Below are 15,029 nucleotides of genomic sequence, written 5' to 3'. Positions count from 1 at the left end.
GATGCTCGCTCGTGCTACTTTCCGCGCCGCATCGGCCCCAACCCTCGTCGCCCGCCGCGGCTTCCAGTCCACTCGCGCCCAGTTCTCCAGCCCGTACCACTACCCCGAGGGCCCGCGCAGCAACTTGCCATTTGACCCCCTCAAGAAGGGCTTTGCCTTCAAGTACTGGGGATTCATGGGTGCGATCGAGAAGACTCCACCGTATAACACATGCTAACACAGACATAGCCACTGGATTCTCCCTTCCCTTCCTCCTCGCTGGTGAGCTTTTTTGTGCTGCTCTGCAAGCAATTGAACAGAGACTAACTGCAACATTTTCACAGTCTGGCAAACCAAGAAGAACAAATAGACGCCATCTCTCGCAGTGTGGACATGGGGCTCGGGCACGCCAGGGACACAATGCCTGTAGAATATTGGGCGGCCCTTTTGGCGACCGTATAGACATAACAGTATCAATTTCATTGTCTGTCTCTCAACTGCTTGTAACATAAACTGAAGACTTGTGGTGCTAACTCGTCGGATAATGGCGAGCTGATCAAGGGGCGGGATGCATTGCAGTGTGCAATGCTGTTCAGAGACTAGTTGAAGCATATATTAAAAAGGCCGAAAGAGTACCAAAAAATGTACAATGTTTGGCTCAATGGCTCTTTGCACTCGCAACACTGCCGGGGTCGACTGTGATGATGTGACGCATTATCATTCGGTAGAAGCTCGGCGCTAGCATCACCAAAAATTCGCGACCACTCATAGCGCTTGAATATTGTAGCCGTCAAAGAACACAAACTACCAACACTCACCAAACTCATGATCCTCTAGCGATGCGCAATCTCAAGATTGTGGGGAGATCGCTCCTGCGATTTGCTGGAGAGGAGCCACTTCCACTCACGGCCACTGCCTGGGACGCTGCATCCAATGCACTGATATGCGCTTTTGGCCCCTCGGAATCACGTGCGACTATCGAACTCAAAAGACTATACCACACACGCACGAGTGGTCAGGAAAAACTTGAGAACATTGCGTCGTGGGATGCGCCCTGTCCATTGCCTTCGCTTACCCATGACGCAATCTTGAGTCTACACCATTTTCCCGACACTTCGACATCATGTCTAATCCTAGCCGGCGGGGATATTGTGCTGGTTAGAGAAAACCCGTCGTCGAATGAAGAGCTAGTTGAGATTGTGGGTTCAGTGGACGCGGGTATCTCTGCCGCTGCTTGGTCGCCGGATGAGGAACTCCTCGCTATTACCACTCAGGCGGATACGCTGCTGCTAATGAGTCGTGATATCGAAAACATAGCCAGCGTCAACTTTTCCCCCGAAGACGTTAATGTATCCAGTCATGTCTCAGTAGGATGGGGAAAGAAAGAGACACAGTTCAAAGGCAAAAGAGCTAGAGCACTCCAGGACCCAACAGTACCAGAGACCATCGATGAGGGCGTGCTGAGTCCGCTTGACGATCGATCTGTCACTATCAGCTGGAGAGGAGATGGTGCTTGGTTTGCTGTTAGCAAAGTTGAAGAGGAGAAACGTCGCATGATTCGAGTATACTCCCGAGAGGGAACACTGGGTAGTGTGAGCGAGCCTGTTGATGGTTTGGAGGGGGCTCTTAGCTGGCGACCGTCTGGAAACTTAATTGCCAGCACCCGACGTACCAGCGACAAGGTTGAAGTGGTCTTCTTTGAGCGCAACGGACTTCGTCATGGCCAGTTTGATCTTCGGTTTACTCCTGAAGAGCTTTCAACAATCGAAAGGCCCGTAACACTTGCATGGAATAGCGACTCTAACGTTCTAGCCGTTTCGTACACGGACAAAGTTCAGCTATGGACAATGAGCAATTACCACTACTATCTCAAACAGGAGTTACCATTCCCAGAAGCTGCTACAAAAACGGTCATGTGTAATTGGCATGCAGAACGTCCTTTGGCAGTAGCCCTTTCAACTCCAGGTAAGTGATCTTTCATAGCCAATAGTTGAATAGTAACTGATATAATCATAGGTGCTCTTGAGGTGCTTGAATATGCATCCACAACATCGACTGGCTCAGTTGTACCGCCAAATGATTTCGGCATGGTTGCATCAATAGATGGGTGTAAGTAATTCAACTCACGTATATCTACAGCTTTGTAGTTGACATCCATCAGTGGTCCTGAAGCTCACCCCACTGCGCATTGCAAATGTTCCTCCTCCAATGGCATTCCACAGTTTGTCACTTGAGTCCAAAATCGTCGATGTTGCGCTGTCAAAATCAGGCGCTCGTTTGGCTGTGCTTTCGCAGCATGATCTATCGGTATACGCGCTTGATCTCAACAAACGGCCAGTACCGAAGCCTGTCTTCCTCTGGAAAAGCGATGCAGTCTCCGGCCATTGTCCACGCCACATTACATTTGTTGGTGATAATCAAATATTTGTGCTCATGGACAGCTGGGAAGAAGACGAAAGTTCCCTTTGGCGGTCTGAAGGGGAGACACTATTACCCCAGGGGCCTATCATGGAAGCTGATGGCGCTTCTGCTTTGCTCTCCAGCATAGACCATGAGTCACTCTACACCTTGCTTCAGAATGGTGCATTACATGAGATCAACGCAGATGAAATGGCAGCGGACTTGCCTCCTAAGACATCACTTGTGAACAAGTTTCCTGCATTTGCACCTGAAGTTCAGGTAGTCAAATTTGAAGGACAGGTGCGCTGATTACCCACGATTGATTGAAAGCAACGACTAAATTTTGCAGACATTGACTTTCGGGTTGACCAAGAGCGGAGCCCTATTCGCCAACGAGCGAATATTGGTCCGCAATTGCACATCTTTCGTAGTCACGCCTGCACATCTCATTTTCACAACAACTCAACATCTCCTGAAATTCGTTCACCTCGCCATCGTAGATGGTAAGATTTCATGTGCACATGAACTTTGATTTTATATTGACTTCTTCAGATCTTGAGGTGCCTGCAGATGAGCCGCAAAAGGACGAGAGATGCAGAAGCATCGAGAGAGGCGCGAAGATCGTTACCGTCATCCCCACAACCTACTCAGTCATACTTCAAATGCCTAGGGGAAACCTGGAGACAATTTATCCCCGGGCACTTGTGCTTGCTGCGATACGGCGGAATATCGAAGCAGAGCGTTACGACGAAGCATTCTTCGCGTGCCGCAGCCAGCGTGTGGATTTGAACATCCTCCACGACCATGACCCTGAACGCTTTCTGGCAAGTCTTGAGAAGATCATCGCACAGATTAAAAAGGTTGAGCATATTGACCTACTCTTAGCTCAGCTCCGGTATGTAGAGCTACAATCTGGCAAGACACCGATGACTAATACTATTAGGAATGAGGATGTCTCGGAAACCATGTACAAGGAAACCCTTAAAACAAAGGAGCTTGCAGCAAAGCCGCGATTGTCACAAGAACAAGTAGAGAAAAAGGTTAACCGAATTTGTGATGCATTTCTTGCCGTATTGGAACAGCCGCAATACAAGGATGCTCATCTGCAAAACATCATCACATCCCATGTTTCCAAAACGCCCCCGGCACTTGAGACAGGACTCCAGATGATTGGGCGGCTGCAAGGTAATTGCTACAAAATCATTTTTCTGGCGATAACTAACGCAATTTAGAATCGAACAACCCTTTAACCGACAAAGCTGCTGAGCACATCTGTTTCCTTGCAGATGTCAACCAGCTCTATGATACGTCGTTAGGATTGTATAACCTCGAGCTTGCATTACTCATCGCTCAGCAGTCACAAAAAGTAACCATATTTACTTCCTCTTTTTTGTTGGTAAAATTCTAACTATGGCAGGATCCTCGAGAATATCTTCCACATCTGCAATCCCTGCAAGACCTGCCCGAGACACGCCGAAAGTTCAGAATCGATGATCAACTCGGACGCCGAACAAAGGCACTCAAACATCTCAATGATCTCCAGGCGTTTGAAGAAGTGCGGGAATATGTGCAGAAGCATGATCTTTACTCGGAAGCATTGAGTATGTACCAATACGACAACACCCGCCTCCGAGAGATCATGCGTATGTATGCAGACTTCTTGAGTGCAAACAACAAGAATAAGGAAGCCGCGATAGCATATGAATACCTGGGCAATCCTTCGGCCGCATGGCCGTGCTATCGCTCAGCCAACCTTTGGCGCGAAGCGCTATCAAGTGCGGTGCTGGCTGAAGTCAGTGCGGACGAGCTCTCATCCATTGCAACAGACCTGGCGGAAGGTTTATCAGAATCAAAGGACTATCTCTCCGCAGCAACAATCACATTGGATTACCTATCAGATCTTTCCTCTGCAGCTCGACTATTCTGCCGCGGCTGCTACTTCGCTGAAGCCATCCGAATAGTCACACTACGTCGCGAACCCAATCTCATTACCGAAGTCATTGACCCCGGCCTTGTAGAGCGTAGTGCAGACATGACGGAGTTCCTCGCTGATATGAAGGGTCAACTCCAAGCTCAGGTGCCTCGACTCAGGGAACTGAGGACCAAAAAGGCGGAGGATCCGATGGCTTTCTACGAGGGCATGATGGACGGTGGTGCCGACTCAAACATTCCCGACAATATCTCCCTCGCTCCGACCGACACTACCTCTGGCGGAACGTTCATGACGAGGTACACAAATCAAACTGGTACAGTCAACACGACAACAACGCGAAAGACGAGTAAGAACAAGCGTCGTGAAGAGAGGAAGCGTGCTCGTGGTAAGAAGGGTACCGTATACGAGGAGGAGTATCTTACAAACTCTATTGAACGTCTGATTGAACGCATCAACAGCATGCAAGACGAGATTCAGCGTCTTATCGAGGGCCTTATCAGGCGCAATATGAGAGAGCGCGCTGACGCTGTGTCAAACGCTGTCAGTGAGGTCATGGAGAGATGCCAGGACGCTGTCAAGGAGATGTACCCACCCACGACCGATGCAGCCCCTGTTGAGAATGGGGTTACTGCTGAAGCTGAAGCCAGTGTCCTGAAGCCGACTGGTGGCGATGCAACGTTCTGGGATAGTCTGCAGGAGGTAGGAAAGAAGCGCGAGGCACCTGTCGTCAAATCGTTTGAGCGGTTGAGTCTTCTGGGCTAGATGCTATGGAATAGTCGTATAAGATTGGTGCAACAGAAAATGATGAAGTGATACTAGACTTGAAGAGAGTGGCGTCAACAAATCAACAAACATATATGTATGTGATGTAGCATGAGATCGCTTTACTGTCAACCTTGTACTGAACAATAGCCATCACGATGAAGCAAAACACACATTTTCCATTACCAGTTTTGTTGTTCAAGAGGGCCCAGTATCGAGTATCTAAGCCGATACCATACATCTCGACCATAAGCTCGGCAAAGCGCCACTCAGAAAAAGTCGCAAAACTTCCATGTCAGTGAAAAGAACCCATTACCTCATTTTTTCGCACAAAATCCCCATACCCTCCATCTCAGTAATTCACAATCATCTTTCCATCTCATTAATGTACACTCACCTTTTCCATTATGATGAGAAACCTGAAAACCTACTCCTACTCATCACCCGAAGTCGAAAAAGGCAGCGCCAAAAAGTCTAACACTTCCTCGCGCATAGCCCAGCACACAAGAAGCATATTGTTACGGTCAGCCATAGCGGTACTGTGCCGAACACCAATATCGGACTGAGCGCCAGTAGTATTGTTTTCCTCTGACGTTGCAGTAGGAGAGTCAGCAAGCACGAAGCCATAAATCATGTTGCGGATATGTGGGTGAAGGATCTCGAGGGTTCCGAGATCAGAGTAGCGCGGGTCGGTAGACGGCGCGTTGGATGGTAATGCGAGCGGCGTGTTATGTGGCACAGGGGGCAGCATGGTGGGTGCCGTGGGAGGCGATTGGTATGTCAAGTACGGTGCGATGGCGTAGATGGGGGCTGGTAAGTACAAGGGATGCGAGTCGAGGTTGCTGCAACGGGAAGAGGAGTCGCCAGATTCGTTGTCATCGGAGTAGTTGTAGTTGTTGGTGTCGATAAAGTAGTCTTCGGGGTTATAGTAATCATCGTTGTTTCGCTCGTCTTCTTCGTCTTTGTGTTCATCATTGTCATTGTCTGAACGGTTGGGGTCGTTGTCGTCGTCATCGTTGTCGTTGTTGGAATCATTGTCATCATCGTCGTTAGAGTCGTTGGAATCTTTATCGTCATCATTGTTGTGTTCAGAATCAGCCTCATCGTTGAAGTAGAGCCCGCTGGCAGCTGAAGACGGGGAAGAGGGAGGTTTGGAGTCGGGCTCGCTGCCGACATCGTCATTGTTGGTGTCGTGAGCCTCGAAGGCATCATCGTCGGAGTTGGAGTTAAAGGCGCTTTCGTCCTCGAAGGAATTGTTGTCAGAGGGAGAGTCACCCTCGTCGGAAGCGTTGTATTGATCGTCGTCGACAGCGTTGTAGTAGTCAGAGGAGGAGGAGGAGGAGGAGGAGGGAAGGATGATGTGGTCGTAGATGAACGGGTCACTGTCATCGGAGTCAGTCTCCCCATAGAGGGGAGACGACTGTCCCATGGGCTCAGCATCATGCTGCTTGCCATCAACAGCTTGACCAAGGCTGTTGATTTGCTGGTCCGTGAGGACCAGAGCATCTGCGTCATAGCCCTTGAACGAGTACACGTAGTCGGGCTGCTCACTCACGGGCTTGATGAGCCGAGTAGCCGGCTTCTTGTACTTGGGGACTGGTCTGTTTGGCACATATAAAAAATAGTGGTTAGTGGATATCTCAATTGGAAAGTGACTGAGTGACTGACTTTGGGGCGCCGCCATAGCCGGATAAAGGCCCCAATGGGACCTCGAACGACATTGGCACTGGAGCGGCGTTGCTGTCGGTCTCAATCTCTGTCTCTGAGTCGATGGGAGACATCGTGAAGATGTCTTCGAAGTCGGAGACGGGCACAGGAGATAAAGGCGACGCAAGCGTCACACTCTCGGTTGACGGAGATGAGAGAGTAGATCTATACCTGGGAGTTCCGTTAGTACTAACCGCCGCTGTCATCCCGAGAGAGGTTGTTGTCGCTACTGTTGTCGGCGTCCGGATGAGGTTCGACAGGGCGGTAGAGTGGAAAACAAGTGGAAGAGGAAGTGGAGGGCGATATTATATCTGTGGAGGAACTGTCGCCAAGCCTGAGTCACTGTAGTGAGAGGTGAAGACGGATTGGCGTTTTTTTTAAAGTGAAGATGAGTTTTAAGGCTGCAGTGCGTACTCCATGTGAGAAGCAAACGGCTAGCACCGGCCAGACCAGACGGAGACCAAGTCAAAACAAAATGGTGGTGGCCGAAACCTTGGAATATGGCATTGGAACATGAGCCGAGTCCATTATGTTTGAAGAGGACGATATGTACGATATGTTGGTGTGGAAGTTTGTCAGTGTCTTGATTTGAGTTTTAAGCAGTGGGCTGTGGACTATCTCAGTGTATCAATAAGACAAGCAAGACAGTCACAAAAGTAGCTCACCGCCCATGTGTCTCACCAAAAGATGAAATCAAACAACATTTTACTCAATTCACTCCAGATATACTGATTGGGACTTACTATCTTCTGCTGTTGGCTATCTGACAACGACTAATCTGTCAGTTCAAGTTTCGGAACGAAGTCCAACAAAGTCATGTGGTACACTCCCCTGTTCACGTGGCAAAGATATCAATAACAAAAGCAGCAGCAATGGATAGCGAAACCTAAATCACTTCATTGGTCTATCACTTATTCGGGAGTCAGAAATAGCTCTGTCTTGGGTAGGATAAGTTGACGGGTGGAGTGAAATTTCCTGATGTAGTGTAGCTTGAAAATGTCGAATCAAATTGTAAGGTATACATTGTATTATGTAATATGTAGCGTTGAAAGTTCTGTATCTTTGTTTCAACATTCAAGCTTATGTGAAAAGATTAAATATGTAGTAATGTAGGGAAAAATCACCGTCATGCATTCTAGAAAAGTATCCCAGAGTCGAGAAATACTATTTCACATGTAAAGAATTCAACGAAACCGACTTCTATTTTTCATGTAATCTAGAACACCAAGCCAATCAAAACGCCAGTCATGCAAACAGTGCACAAGTAATTACAACACACCGGGGATAGGCCCCTTCTTCTCATTTGAACCCAACTCCTCTTCATTCCATCCACCCCCACCACCAACCTTTCTTCCGCCCTCTTCTCTCTTCACTCTGCACCAAAGGCTGATGTCCTTATCCCAGATGAACTGCCAAAGCACGTATACCCAGCTCTTGTGTTGGGGAAGATCCTTGTAAAAGTCGTGTGCAACCCTGTTGAGAGTGTGTAAGCGGGTCCATGGAATGGCGGGAAAGTCATGGTGCTCGTTGTGAAGACCAACGTTATAAGTCAACAAGTTGAGAGGCCCATAGTATGAGTAGGTTTCAGGGAGCGGAATCTTGTTGGCAGGGTTCGCAGCATCCTTGTTGGGCTTCTCAAAAACGTAGTGCTCGGCAATGAAGTGGCCTGCGCAAGGGTGCAAGGATCCAGCAAGAAAGCTGCTCATGATGAGGTAACCCAATGCCCTTCCACCTGCATATTGCACCAAAAGATAGTCAAAGGCGAGCTGTACAACAACATTGAAGAGGTGGATTTTGGTCATTGGCAGGCTGTACACGAACATGGGTCGTAGGGCGTAGAAAAGGATCTGGAAGGTCGCAAAGAAGGCTTTTCCAGCAACCGAGTCGAGGAAGATGGCTTCGAAAGCGGTTGGCAGATCGGTATCAAGACCATTGACGCCCAACGATTTGTGGTGGGTCAGGTGGTAGGGCCTGAATGAGGCACTGTATGGGATGCCAATTGGCAGGTTCGCAAAGACGGCGAAGAGTCGGTTTGCCTGTGGCGATCGGAAGGCCAAGTTGTGCGATATCTCGTGGATAGCAAGGAAGAGGTTCTGGTTGGCCGTGGCGCCGACAACGTATGCTGTGAGGAAGAAGGGCCATGATAGCACAGGCGTGCTGCGGAGGAGGTATGCGCAGGTGACTTGTATCGACACGACTAGCAGGACAACGTATTTGGTGAGCGGCTCAGGGCCACAGAGCTTAGTTACCTATACACGGGTTAGTCAGGAGATTCAATGATATCAATTGGCAGTAGTACCTCTGGGTGAGCCTTGATAATGGCCATTCGGCGTGTCCTATGCGGCTCCTCTGTGTACGTCCAGAAGAAGTGGTCATGTTCGTTCTCGAATTTCGGCTCTTGCTGCTCTTCGGCCTTGACGGTGAAGCCACGGGGCGCAGGGTTCTTTGAGGGTACGGTGGCGGTAGAGACTGAGGACCGCATGGTTGCGGCTGTCAGGGACAATTGCAGATTCAGGGTAGGGAGCGGAGGGGCTGAGCTGGAAGTTTGGTTTGTGGAGTATGCATGGAGGACCCTGGGCCTTGGCGCTTGAGGCGGTGGGCCCATGTCGCCCCATGGTTGGCTGATGATACCCACTCTGCTCTCCGCCACCCACCCACTAGCGCAGGAACCTGTATCCCTTCGTCCAGACCTCGGTCACGTGTCCGTCTCTAGTATGTGAACCGTTCCGTTACCTATCACGACCAAGCCCTGACCCGGACTTTGCAAAGGTGTTGCATAAAAACTGTCTCCCGTCAAAGTGGTGTTTTTCAATTCGATAATCAATGATACGCTTCTTCTCTCTTGAGATCGGACCAGACCTCTCGCCCTATCCCTTTCCAATTCCCCACTTCTTCCTCACTCCTTTTTCTGCTTGCAAACCCCCATCTCCTCACCTCCACAAACCACACAAGCCCCCAGTAAACGACAGGCAGCGATATGAGGACCCATGCCAACCATGCGAGAAACAACACTGATCCTCCCTGCCAGACCTCGACGCCAACCCCATTCACGACCCCGTCGACCGCTGCAAACACCCCAGCTATCACAATGGTAAGCAAGGTGGCGGCGAGAAAAGCAAAGGTGCTTGCGAGGAGTGGCCACATGATATTTATATAGGCTAGGATCCGAGAGTGTGGATAGATGATCCCTGGAATCGCCAATATCGTTGACAAAAGGGACCCCACAAGCGAGACAATGAGGGATACAAAAACAGTTATTCGCACGCCAGCCAAAGTGGTCGAGACCATGATAAGTAATCTACTGCCTAAACTCATAGATTCGGAGTTTGCGGTTGACGTGTTGCGTGAAGAAGCTGACACTGCTAACTCTGCGTGACCTGATGAGCGAGTACAATGCAATATTTGGAATGAAAGCTCGCGCACCTGCAGCTACTGTCGCATAGCTCTTACATATTCTCTCAAAGACATCGGAAGCGACTTCGCTACCATAGGTGGGAGAATCATAGCAGACTTGATGCAAGTAGAGATGGAAAGCGTTTCCCGTTTCCGTCGTGTCCGTGGTTGAAGACGACTCGAAAACTGTCACATCTTGGTATACTGGGACTCCGCTCTCGCTAGGAATGTATAGCTACCGCTGTGAGCCCGTTTGTTAACTGACGTTGCCGGTAATAACTTACTGCTGCCAAATATTGCCCGTCAAAGGTATGTGCGTCATCCCCTGCCAGAACCAATGTCAGGGTCAAGACGAAACTCGCAATTGCTAGTGCCATGGATAATACTGCAGAGAACCGGTATTTCTTCAGCACCCTCTTTGGTGTTTTCGGTAGTCCCGGCAGGGCTTTGTCAGTCGACTTTCGCAGATCTCCCAGATCAGGCTCGATACACGGCACCTCTTTGGAATACCGTATCCCATCAAGCTCCTGCATGATTTCCATTTGTGTCATCATCTTGCTCGAAAAGTGCTAGTGGTAGAATAAATGGTGACATATGCTGAGAGTAGCAAACAAGAGTGAGCAACGGCCCATAGTGATTATAATGCAATTTGATCCTGAGTGACAGCCTATGTACAATCGACCCAATAAACAGTAGATATGACGTAGCGGCTGCGTTACCAGCAAATCATCATTCTCATGTTTGAATTACATGGATAACCGTAGTTGAGTTGTTGCGGGTGCGGGATTGCATGACTGATGTGTGGATCAGCGGCATGGTACTCTTCAAGCAAGGGATCCGCCATCCCGCATCTGGTTGCTTTCGCGTCTTGATTTACAAAATCTCGATCCAAACACGATACAGGCAACGTGGACGATTGTCGGTACTTCGAGCGGTGACGAATCTGGGCATAGTGTTGCGCTGGTGAGACCAGCAGTGATTACCACATGTCCCAAGCTCGCGAGCCCGAGTTATTAAAGCTCTCTCAAAACAACCCACATTCTTGTACGGATAGAAACTGATCCGCAATGGTGGTTAGCAGAGTTTTGTTCTCCGCGAGATCGCAGATTGTGGCGAAACGATGCATGTTTCAAGTGGCAGATGATCACCTATGACGAGCCAAAATGCCGCGGTCATTATTGCGGCTGCTCTACGACACCGCCCGTATCGATTACAAAATATGAGTCTATTGCCTGCTGCCTTGTGACATATGTAGAACAAAATTTAACGAGAGACAGCTTTGTTGCATAAGCGAGGAAATCATTGCGGTAGCCTGTATTGTTGGAGGGATCGTTGTTGAGTATCATTGTACTGCTGGGCGTCAAGATGTAACATCATACCTTCCTGAGCATTGGTTAGCTCGAAGCTCGTTCCACACCAATTCGTAAACTCACCCAATCAAGAGGGATGTTCAGGCTGTCCAGGTCCATGGGAATCTGGCTATAGAGAAGAGAGTGACTGTAACTGTCTTCCCCAGTTGGGAATAGATTTGACACATGACGTGGTGGCATATGCTCGTTAAACACAAAATCCGGTGATGGGTAGACACCGTTGTGTTCTGACGTTGTAGCATCCACGGCTTGAAAATGTCAACTCGTGATAATCAACTCACTCTCATACAAAAACTTACAATGCGAGGGGCTGTGCGTGTGGTCTTCGTGTTCCCCTACTTTGGACAGCACTAGTTTCACTGCAGCCGCAACCTTTTTTGCCTCTTGAGATCCTTTACTCCTCTTTGACCAGACGTGGTACGCAGAACGCAGCGATGCTATAATCTCTTCGCGTGTTGGCATCCCTGTTTCTAACTGGGACACTCCTGCCACCCTCCTATCAGCAACGATGGGCAATGGGGAAATCAAGTCTTCATCGAGGTCAAGGACTAGCACACTAGTAGCGAGGAGAAAGTCCTGGGTAATTACAGAAGTCATAATTCTGACTATGGCAGTCATACGGAACTTCAAAATTGAGCATAATGAGTCAGTGTCTTTCCACACAAATCATATAGGTGAATTTCTTACCAACGAGACATATTCATCCATAGGCTGAATATCCCCGTCCAGCTTATTCTGTAATAAAAGAAGTTCCATTGCAGCATTAAGACAGACCTTCCGGGAGTATTCGTAATGCTTATCGACTCTTCCAAGCTTGAGATATGGGCGATGCAGCATCACTTGAGCCTTCAGATAGACCAATTCCAAGTAAGTATAACGCATCAAGCTCGAATTTAAAGAGGCACTAGCTTTGCCGGGATGCTTGACTTCGAGGCTCTTAGGGACTTGGCTATAGGTAGATCTCAGCGCTGTATCGATGTCGATTATGGCCTGGTACGGTGGCGGCTGCGGTGAGGCTTGTATCATGTCTAGAATCTGCGCCTGGATCTTTCGAATCCTGACCAAAAGAATGAAATAGAGCAGCTGTGTAAGTTCCGATTCTGGTCTCGAGGGTGGCAGTTCCGTCATGTCCTCGTAAATTTCTTCCTGGGTCAGGTTCCGGGGCTCTTGGGTGTCGTACATGTGCGGTTGGATCATTCTTGGCAACCCCAGCTGTGCTGATGTGATAAGGTCAAGAGACACTATCGAAACCCACCTGCGTCGTCGCATTTCGCCTTCGAAAGGTGAGATGTTGGGAAATCTTGACGGATCCCTATGTAGTCCCATACGAAACGCTAGTCTTATGAGCATGCCGACGACCATGTATGAGCTAAACTGAGCATCGGCAGAGCGTGAGAACTCGCTGGCACAGTAAAGCATGAATGCCTCAATTGTATATGGCGGGCATTTCGTATAGTTTGCAAGAATCATACACTGTACGGCTTTCTCGCGATAGAAGTTTATACGTGCAGAGTGTAGACTCTGGGTATGATTATGCCCCGTGCCAACGCTTTTTGACATGGGCCCATCGAAAGTCGCCTGAAATCGAGTTGCAGTGGCAAGAATAGCGTAGAGAAGTCCCACCCACATGGTTGGCGTTTCAAATGGACTCAGCCAGAACTTTTCGTACTAAATAATGTTAATTTTTCGATTCCGCAAGCAGTTACGATCACGACGGGAGACTTGCTTGCTTGATAAATGTCGGTCTGTGCAGTAAAGCTTGTTTGTTTAGTGTATTGGTTTATCTACTTGATAGCTGCAGACTTACTGGCATGGGTATCCAATTTTACAAAGAAGGTATTCATTAATTGATCTGCCTCAAGTCTTGGCGGCATTGCTGCCAGTATATCCTCTTTAGTTGCAAACCTTTGCCGTCCAAATAGGATTTCTGGGCAAGACGCTTCTTCTAATTCGTCACATTTTGTATCAGATGATGCGGGAATTTGATCGAGATGCTCACGCAATTCCGAAATCTAGGGCATGTTCAACGGAGGGAATACGGTTACATAAAAGGAAGCTTACCCCATCGAGAATGCTTGTCCAATGCTCGCTATTTGTGTAACTCGTAGTTTCGTTGTTGAACTTGACACGGTCCGGAGTTTCTGGTATCTCGTGGGAGTTCTGATCTTGATGCTGTGACATGTGGCTAGGAGTGGGTGAGACGTGATTGGCATCTTTACCACTCATCAGGTTGGTGACAAGCTTCTCGAGCTGATTGATGCGATCATGTACACTGTTTGGGATTTTGGGTTCTTTTGGTGTTGGCATATTGCGCACATAAGTGCATGACAGTGAAAGACCACGATCGACACAGGTCTTGCACGGCTGTTGACGATCGCATTTCAATCTTGAGCATGTTAGTATAGGTCCACATAGCTGTGTGCACTAGTTCCGAAATTCCGAAGCACTCACTTGCGTCGCCGACAAAGAGTACAGCTTAAGATGGGCTTGTCCCTTCGTCTGCTGGGGTGCACAAAACGCGCCGGCTGCGGGTCAGTACTCATGATTAATATTCAAGCCAGAAACACACGCTGAAGGTAGTGAGTGAGTGCTTGGCTAGCCTTGAGGGTCTGACGAGGTTGCAGTGTGAGTGGCGTTCACCCCTCGGATATACGTACTCTGCGGGGAATTAAACCACCGACGCTACCTGCCGGTGGCGCTCGGCCGAGCCCTGTGGTGTAGACTGAGCACTCATCGTCATCACAGGTGTCGTTGCATTTATCCAAGTATCCCATGTGCTTACATAGGTTTTCCTTGGTGCAATGTCAGCGTCCAAAGCCTGTCGGGCGGTTCATGTTCAACCGTGATGAACTGGTAAGAGAGATACACTACCATGCTCCAACGCAAAATGTAGACACTCGCAGCGCAAAGTGTTGTACTTGTTTTCTAGGGAAAATTACGTCACTGTTGAATGTCTACTTACTAGTGCACCTCTCCTCATGCATATGACCTGGCGTGAGGACGTGTGACTGACCATAATCAACATGACAATATGGCAATCCAAGCCATCAGCGATGATCGTTCCAGCGGCGACGTTTGAAGAATGGCGAAGCACGGACACCAGAAACTCCAAAGAATAAGCAAAAAAGAACATCCTTAGACTTTATGACGGGTCACAATCTTCATGAAATGCCTTGCGACCCAACACGAATAGTATCCTAACGTTCCGTAGTGGAAGGAAATCTCGCTCCATCATCTGTAAAAGGTATTAATCTGGGAGTCGCTTTTCTGACTACTCACTGTACAGGCAGTTGAGTGACTCAGATGTATCAACTCGCGAGCGTTTCGTGGTAGCAACAAACATGTGAACAATGGTATTCGTGTTGGTGTTTTACTGCGTACGCTTACGTACTACGCTTAGTAGTAGCACCCATTTCCCATACTCCACACAAGCTTCCTTGTGCCTAGCTGCGTTGGCTATGGTTTATTGAAATTCAATAAGCATT

General features: G+C 48.7%; 5 protein-coding genes across 5 annotated transcripts; 2 read left to right on the top strand and 3 right to left on the bottom strand.

The window, feature by feature from the left end:
* Window position 1: 1 nt before the first annotated feature.
* On the top strand, window positions 2–349 carry PSV08DRAFT_173096 (cytochrome c oxidase subunit VIIc-domain-containing protein; the record flags this gene model as incomplete). The annotated part of the gene is made up of 3 exons (XM_014218978.1): window positions 2–179; window positions 229–261; window positions 324–349. The coding sequence occupies 3 exons, from the start codon at window positions 2–4 to the stop codon at window positions 347–349; spliced, it is 237 nt and encodes a 78-aa protein (XP_014074453.1).
* Window positions 350–766: 417 nt separating this feature from the next.
* PSV08DRAFT_217940 (IKI3 family-domain-containing protein) lies at window positions 767–5,135 on the top strand. Its single transcript, XM_014218979.2, has 8 exons — window positions 767–1,944; window positions 1,996–2,088; window positions 2,141–2,679; window positions 2,729–2,882; window positions 2,932–3,274; window positions 3,323–3,564; window positions 3,612–3,745; window positions 3,797–5,135. The coding sequence occupies exons 1-8, from the start codon at window positions 819–821 to the stop codon at window positions 5,072–5,074; spliced, it is 3,909 nt and encodes a 1,302-aa protein (XP_014074454.1). The 5' UTR covers window positions 767–818; the 3' UTR covers window positions 5,075–5,135.
* Window positions 5,136–5,507: 372 nt separating this feature from the next.
* On the bottom strand, window positions 5,508–6,987 carry PSV08DRAFT_348666 (uncharacterized protein; the record flags this gene model as incomplete). Its single annotated transcript, XM_014218980.1, has 2 exons — window positions 5,508–6,675; window positions 6,743–6,987. 2 exons carry the CDS (start codon window positions 6,985–6,987, stop codon window positions 5,508–5,510), a joined length of 1,413 nt encoding a protein of 470 aa, XP_014074455.1.
* A 977-nt stretch (window positions 6,988–7,964) lies between these two features.
* PSV08DRAFT_197199 (dihydroceramide delta-desaturase) lies at window positions 7,965–10,707 on the bottom strand (the record flags this gene model as incomplete). Its single annotated transcript, XM_014218981.2, has 5 exons — window positions 7,965–9,030; window positions 9,081–9,318; window positions 9,612–10,086; window positions 10,232–10,409; window positions 10,459–10,707. The coding sequence occupies 5 exons, from the start codon at window positions 10,705–10,707 to the stop codon at window positions 8,050–8,052; spliced, it is 2,121 nt and encodes a 706-aa protein (XP_014074456.2). The 3' UTR covers window positions 7,965–8,049.
* A 679-nt stretch (window positions 10,708–11,386) lies between these two features.
* Window positions 11,387–14,122, bottom strand: PSV08DRAFT_197198 (fungal-specific transcription factor domain-containing protein). Its single transcript, XM_066092008.1, has 8 exons — window positions 13,996–14,122; window positions 13,606–13,930; window positions 13,348–13,556; window positions 13,251–13,302; window positions 12,232–13,212; window positions 11,844–12,168; window positions 11,608–11,792; window positions 11,387–11,557 (listed from the first exon to the last, which is right to left on the bottom strand). The coding sequence occupies exons 1-8, from the start codon at window positions 14,085–14,087 to the stop codon at window positions 11,474–11,476; spliced, it is 2,253 nt and encodes a 750-aa protein (XP_065949597.1). The 5' UTR covers window positions 14,088–14,122; the 3' UTR covers window positions 11,387–11,473.
* Between the last annotated feature and the right edge of the window lie 907 nt (window positions 14,123–15,029).

The sequence above is a fragment of the Bipolaris maydis genome, assembly GCF_028858645.1.
Source record: "Bipolaris maydis strain C4 unplaced genomic scaffold PSV08scaffold_3, whole genome shotgun sequence".
Taxonomy (NCBI): domain Eukaryota; kingdom Fungi; phylum Ascomycota; class Dothideomycetes; order Pleosporales; family Pleosporaceae; genus Bipolaris; species Bipolaris maydis.
This window is presented reverse-complemented; position numbering and strand designations above follow the sequence as displayed.

Bases quoted from the DNA above. Each gene is read 5' to 3' on its own strand.
- PSV08DRAFT_217940 (XM_014218979.2), top strand. From the start codon at position 819: ATGCGCAATCTCAAGATTGTGGGGAGATCGCTCCTGCGATTTGCTGGA. The intron at 1,945-1,995 runs GTAAGTGATCTT...ATATAATCATAG, and splicing joins AGTAGCCCTTTCAACTCCAG to GTGCTCTTGAGGTGCTTGAA. The intron at 3,746-3,796 runs GTAACCATATTT...TAACTATGGCAG, and splicing joins TCGCTCAGCAGTCACAAAAA to GATCCTCGAGAATATCTTCC.
- PSV08DRAFT_197198 (XM_066092008.1), bottom strand. From the start codon at position 14,087: ATGAGTACTGACCCGCAGCCGGCGCGTTTTGTGCACCCCAGCAGACGA. The intron at 13,931-13,995 runs GTGAGTGCTTCG...AACATGCTCAAG, and splicing joins ACTCTTTGTCGGCGACGCAA to ATTGAAATGCGATCGTCAAC. The intron at 11,558-11,607 runs GTGAGTTTACGA...ACCAATGCTCAG, and splicing joins TGAACATCCCTCTTGATTGG to GAAGGTATGATGTTACATCT.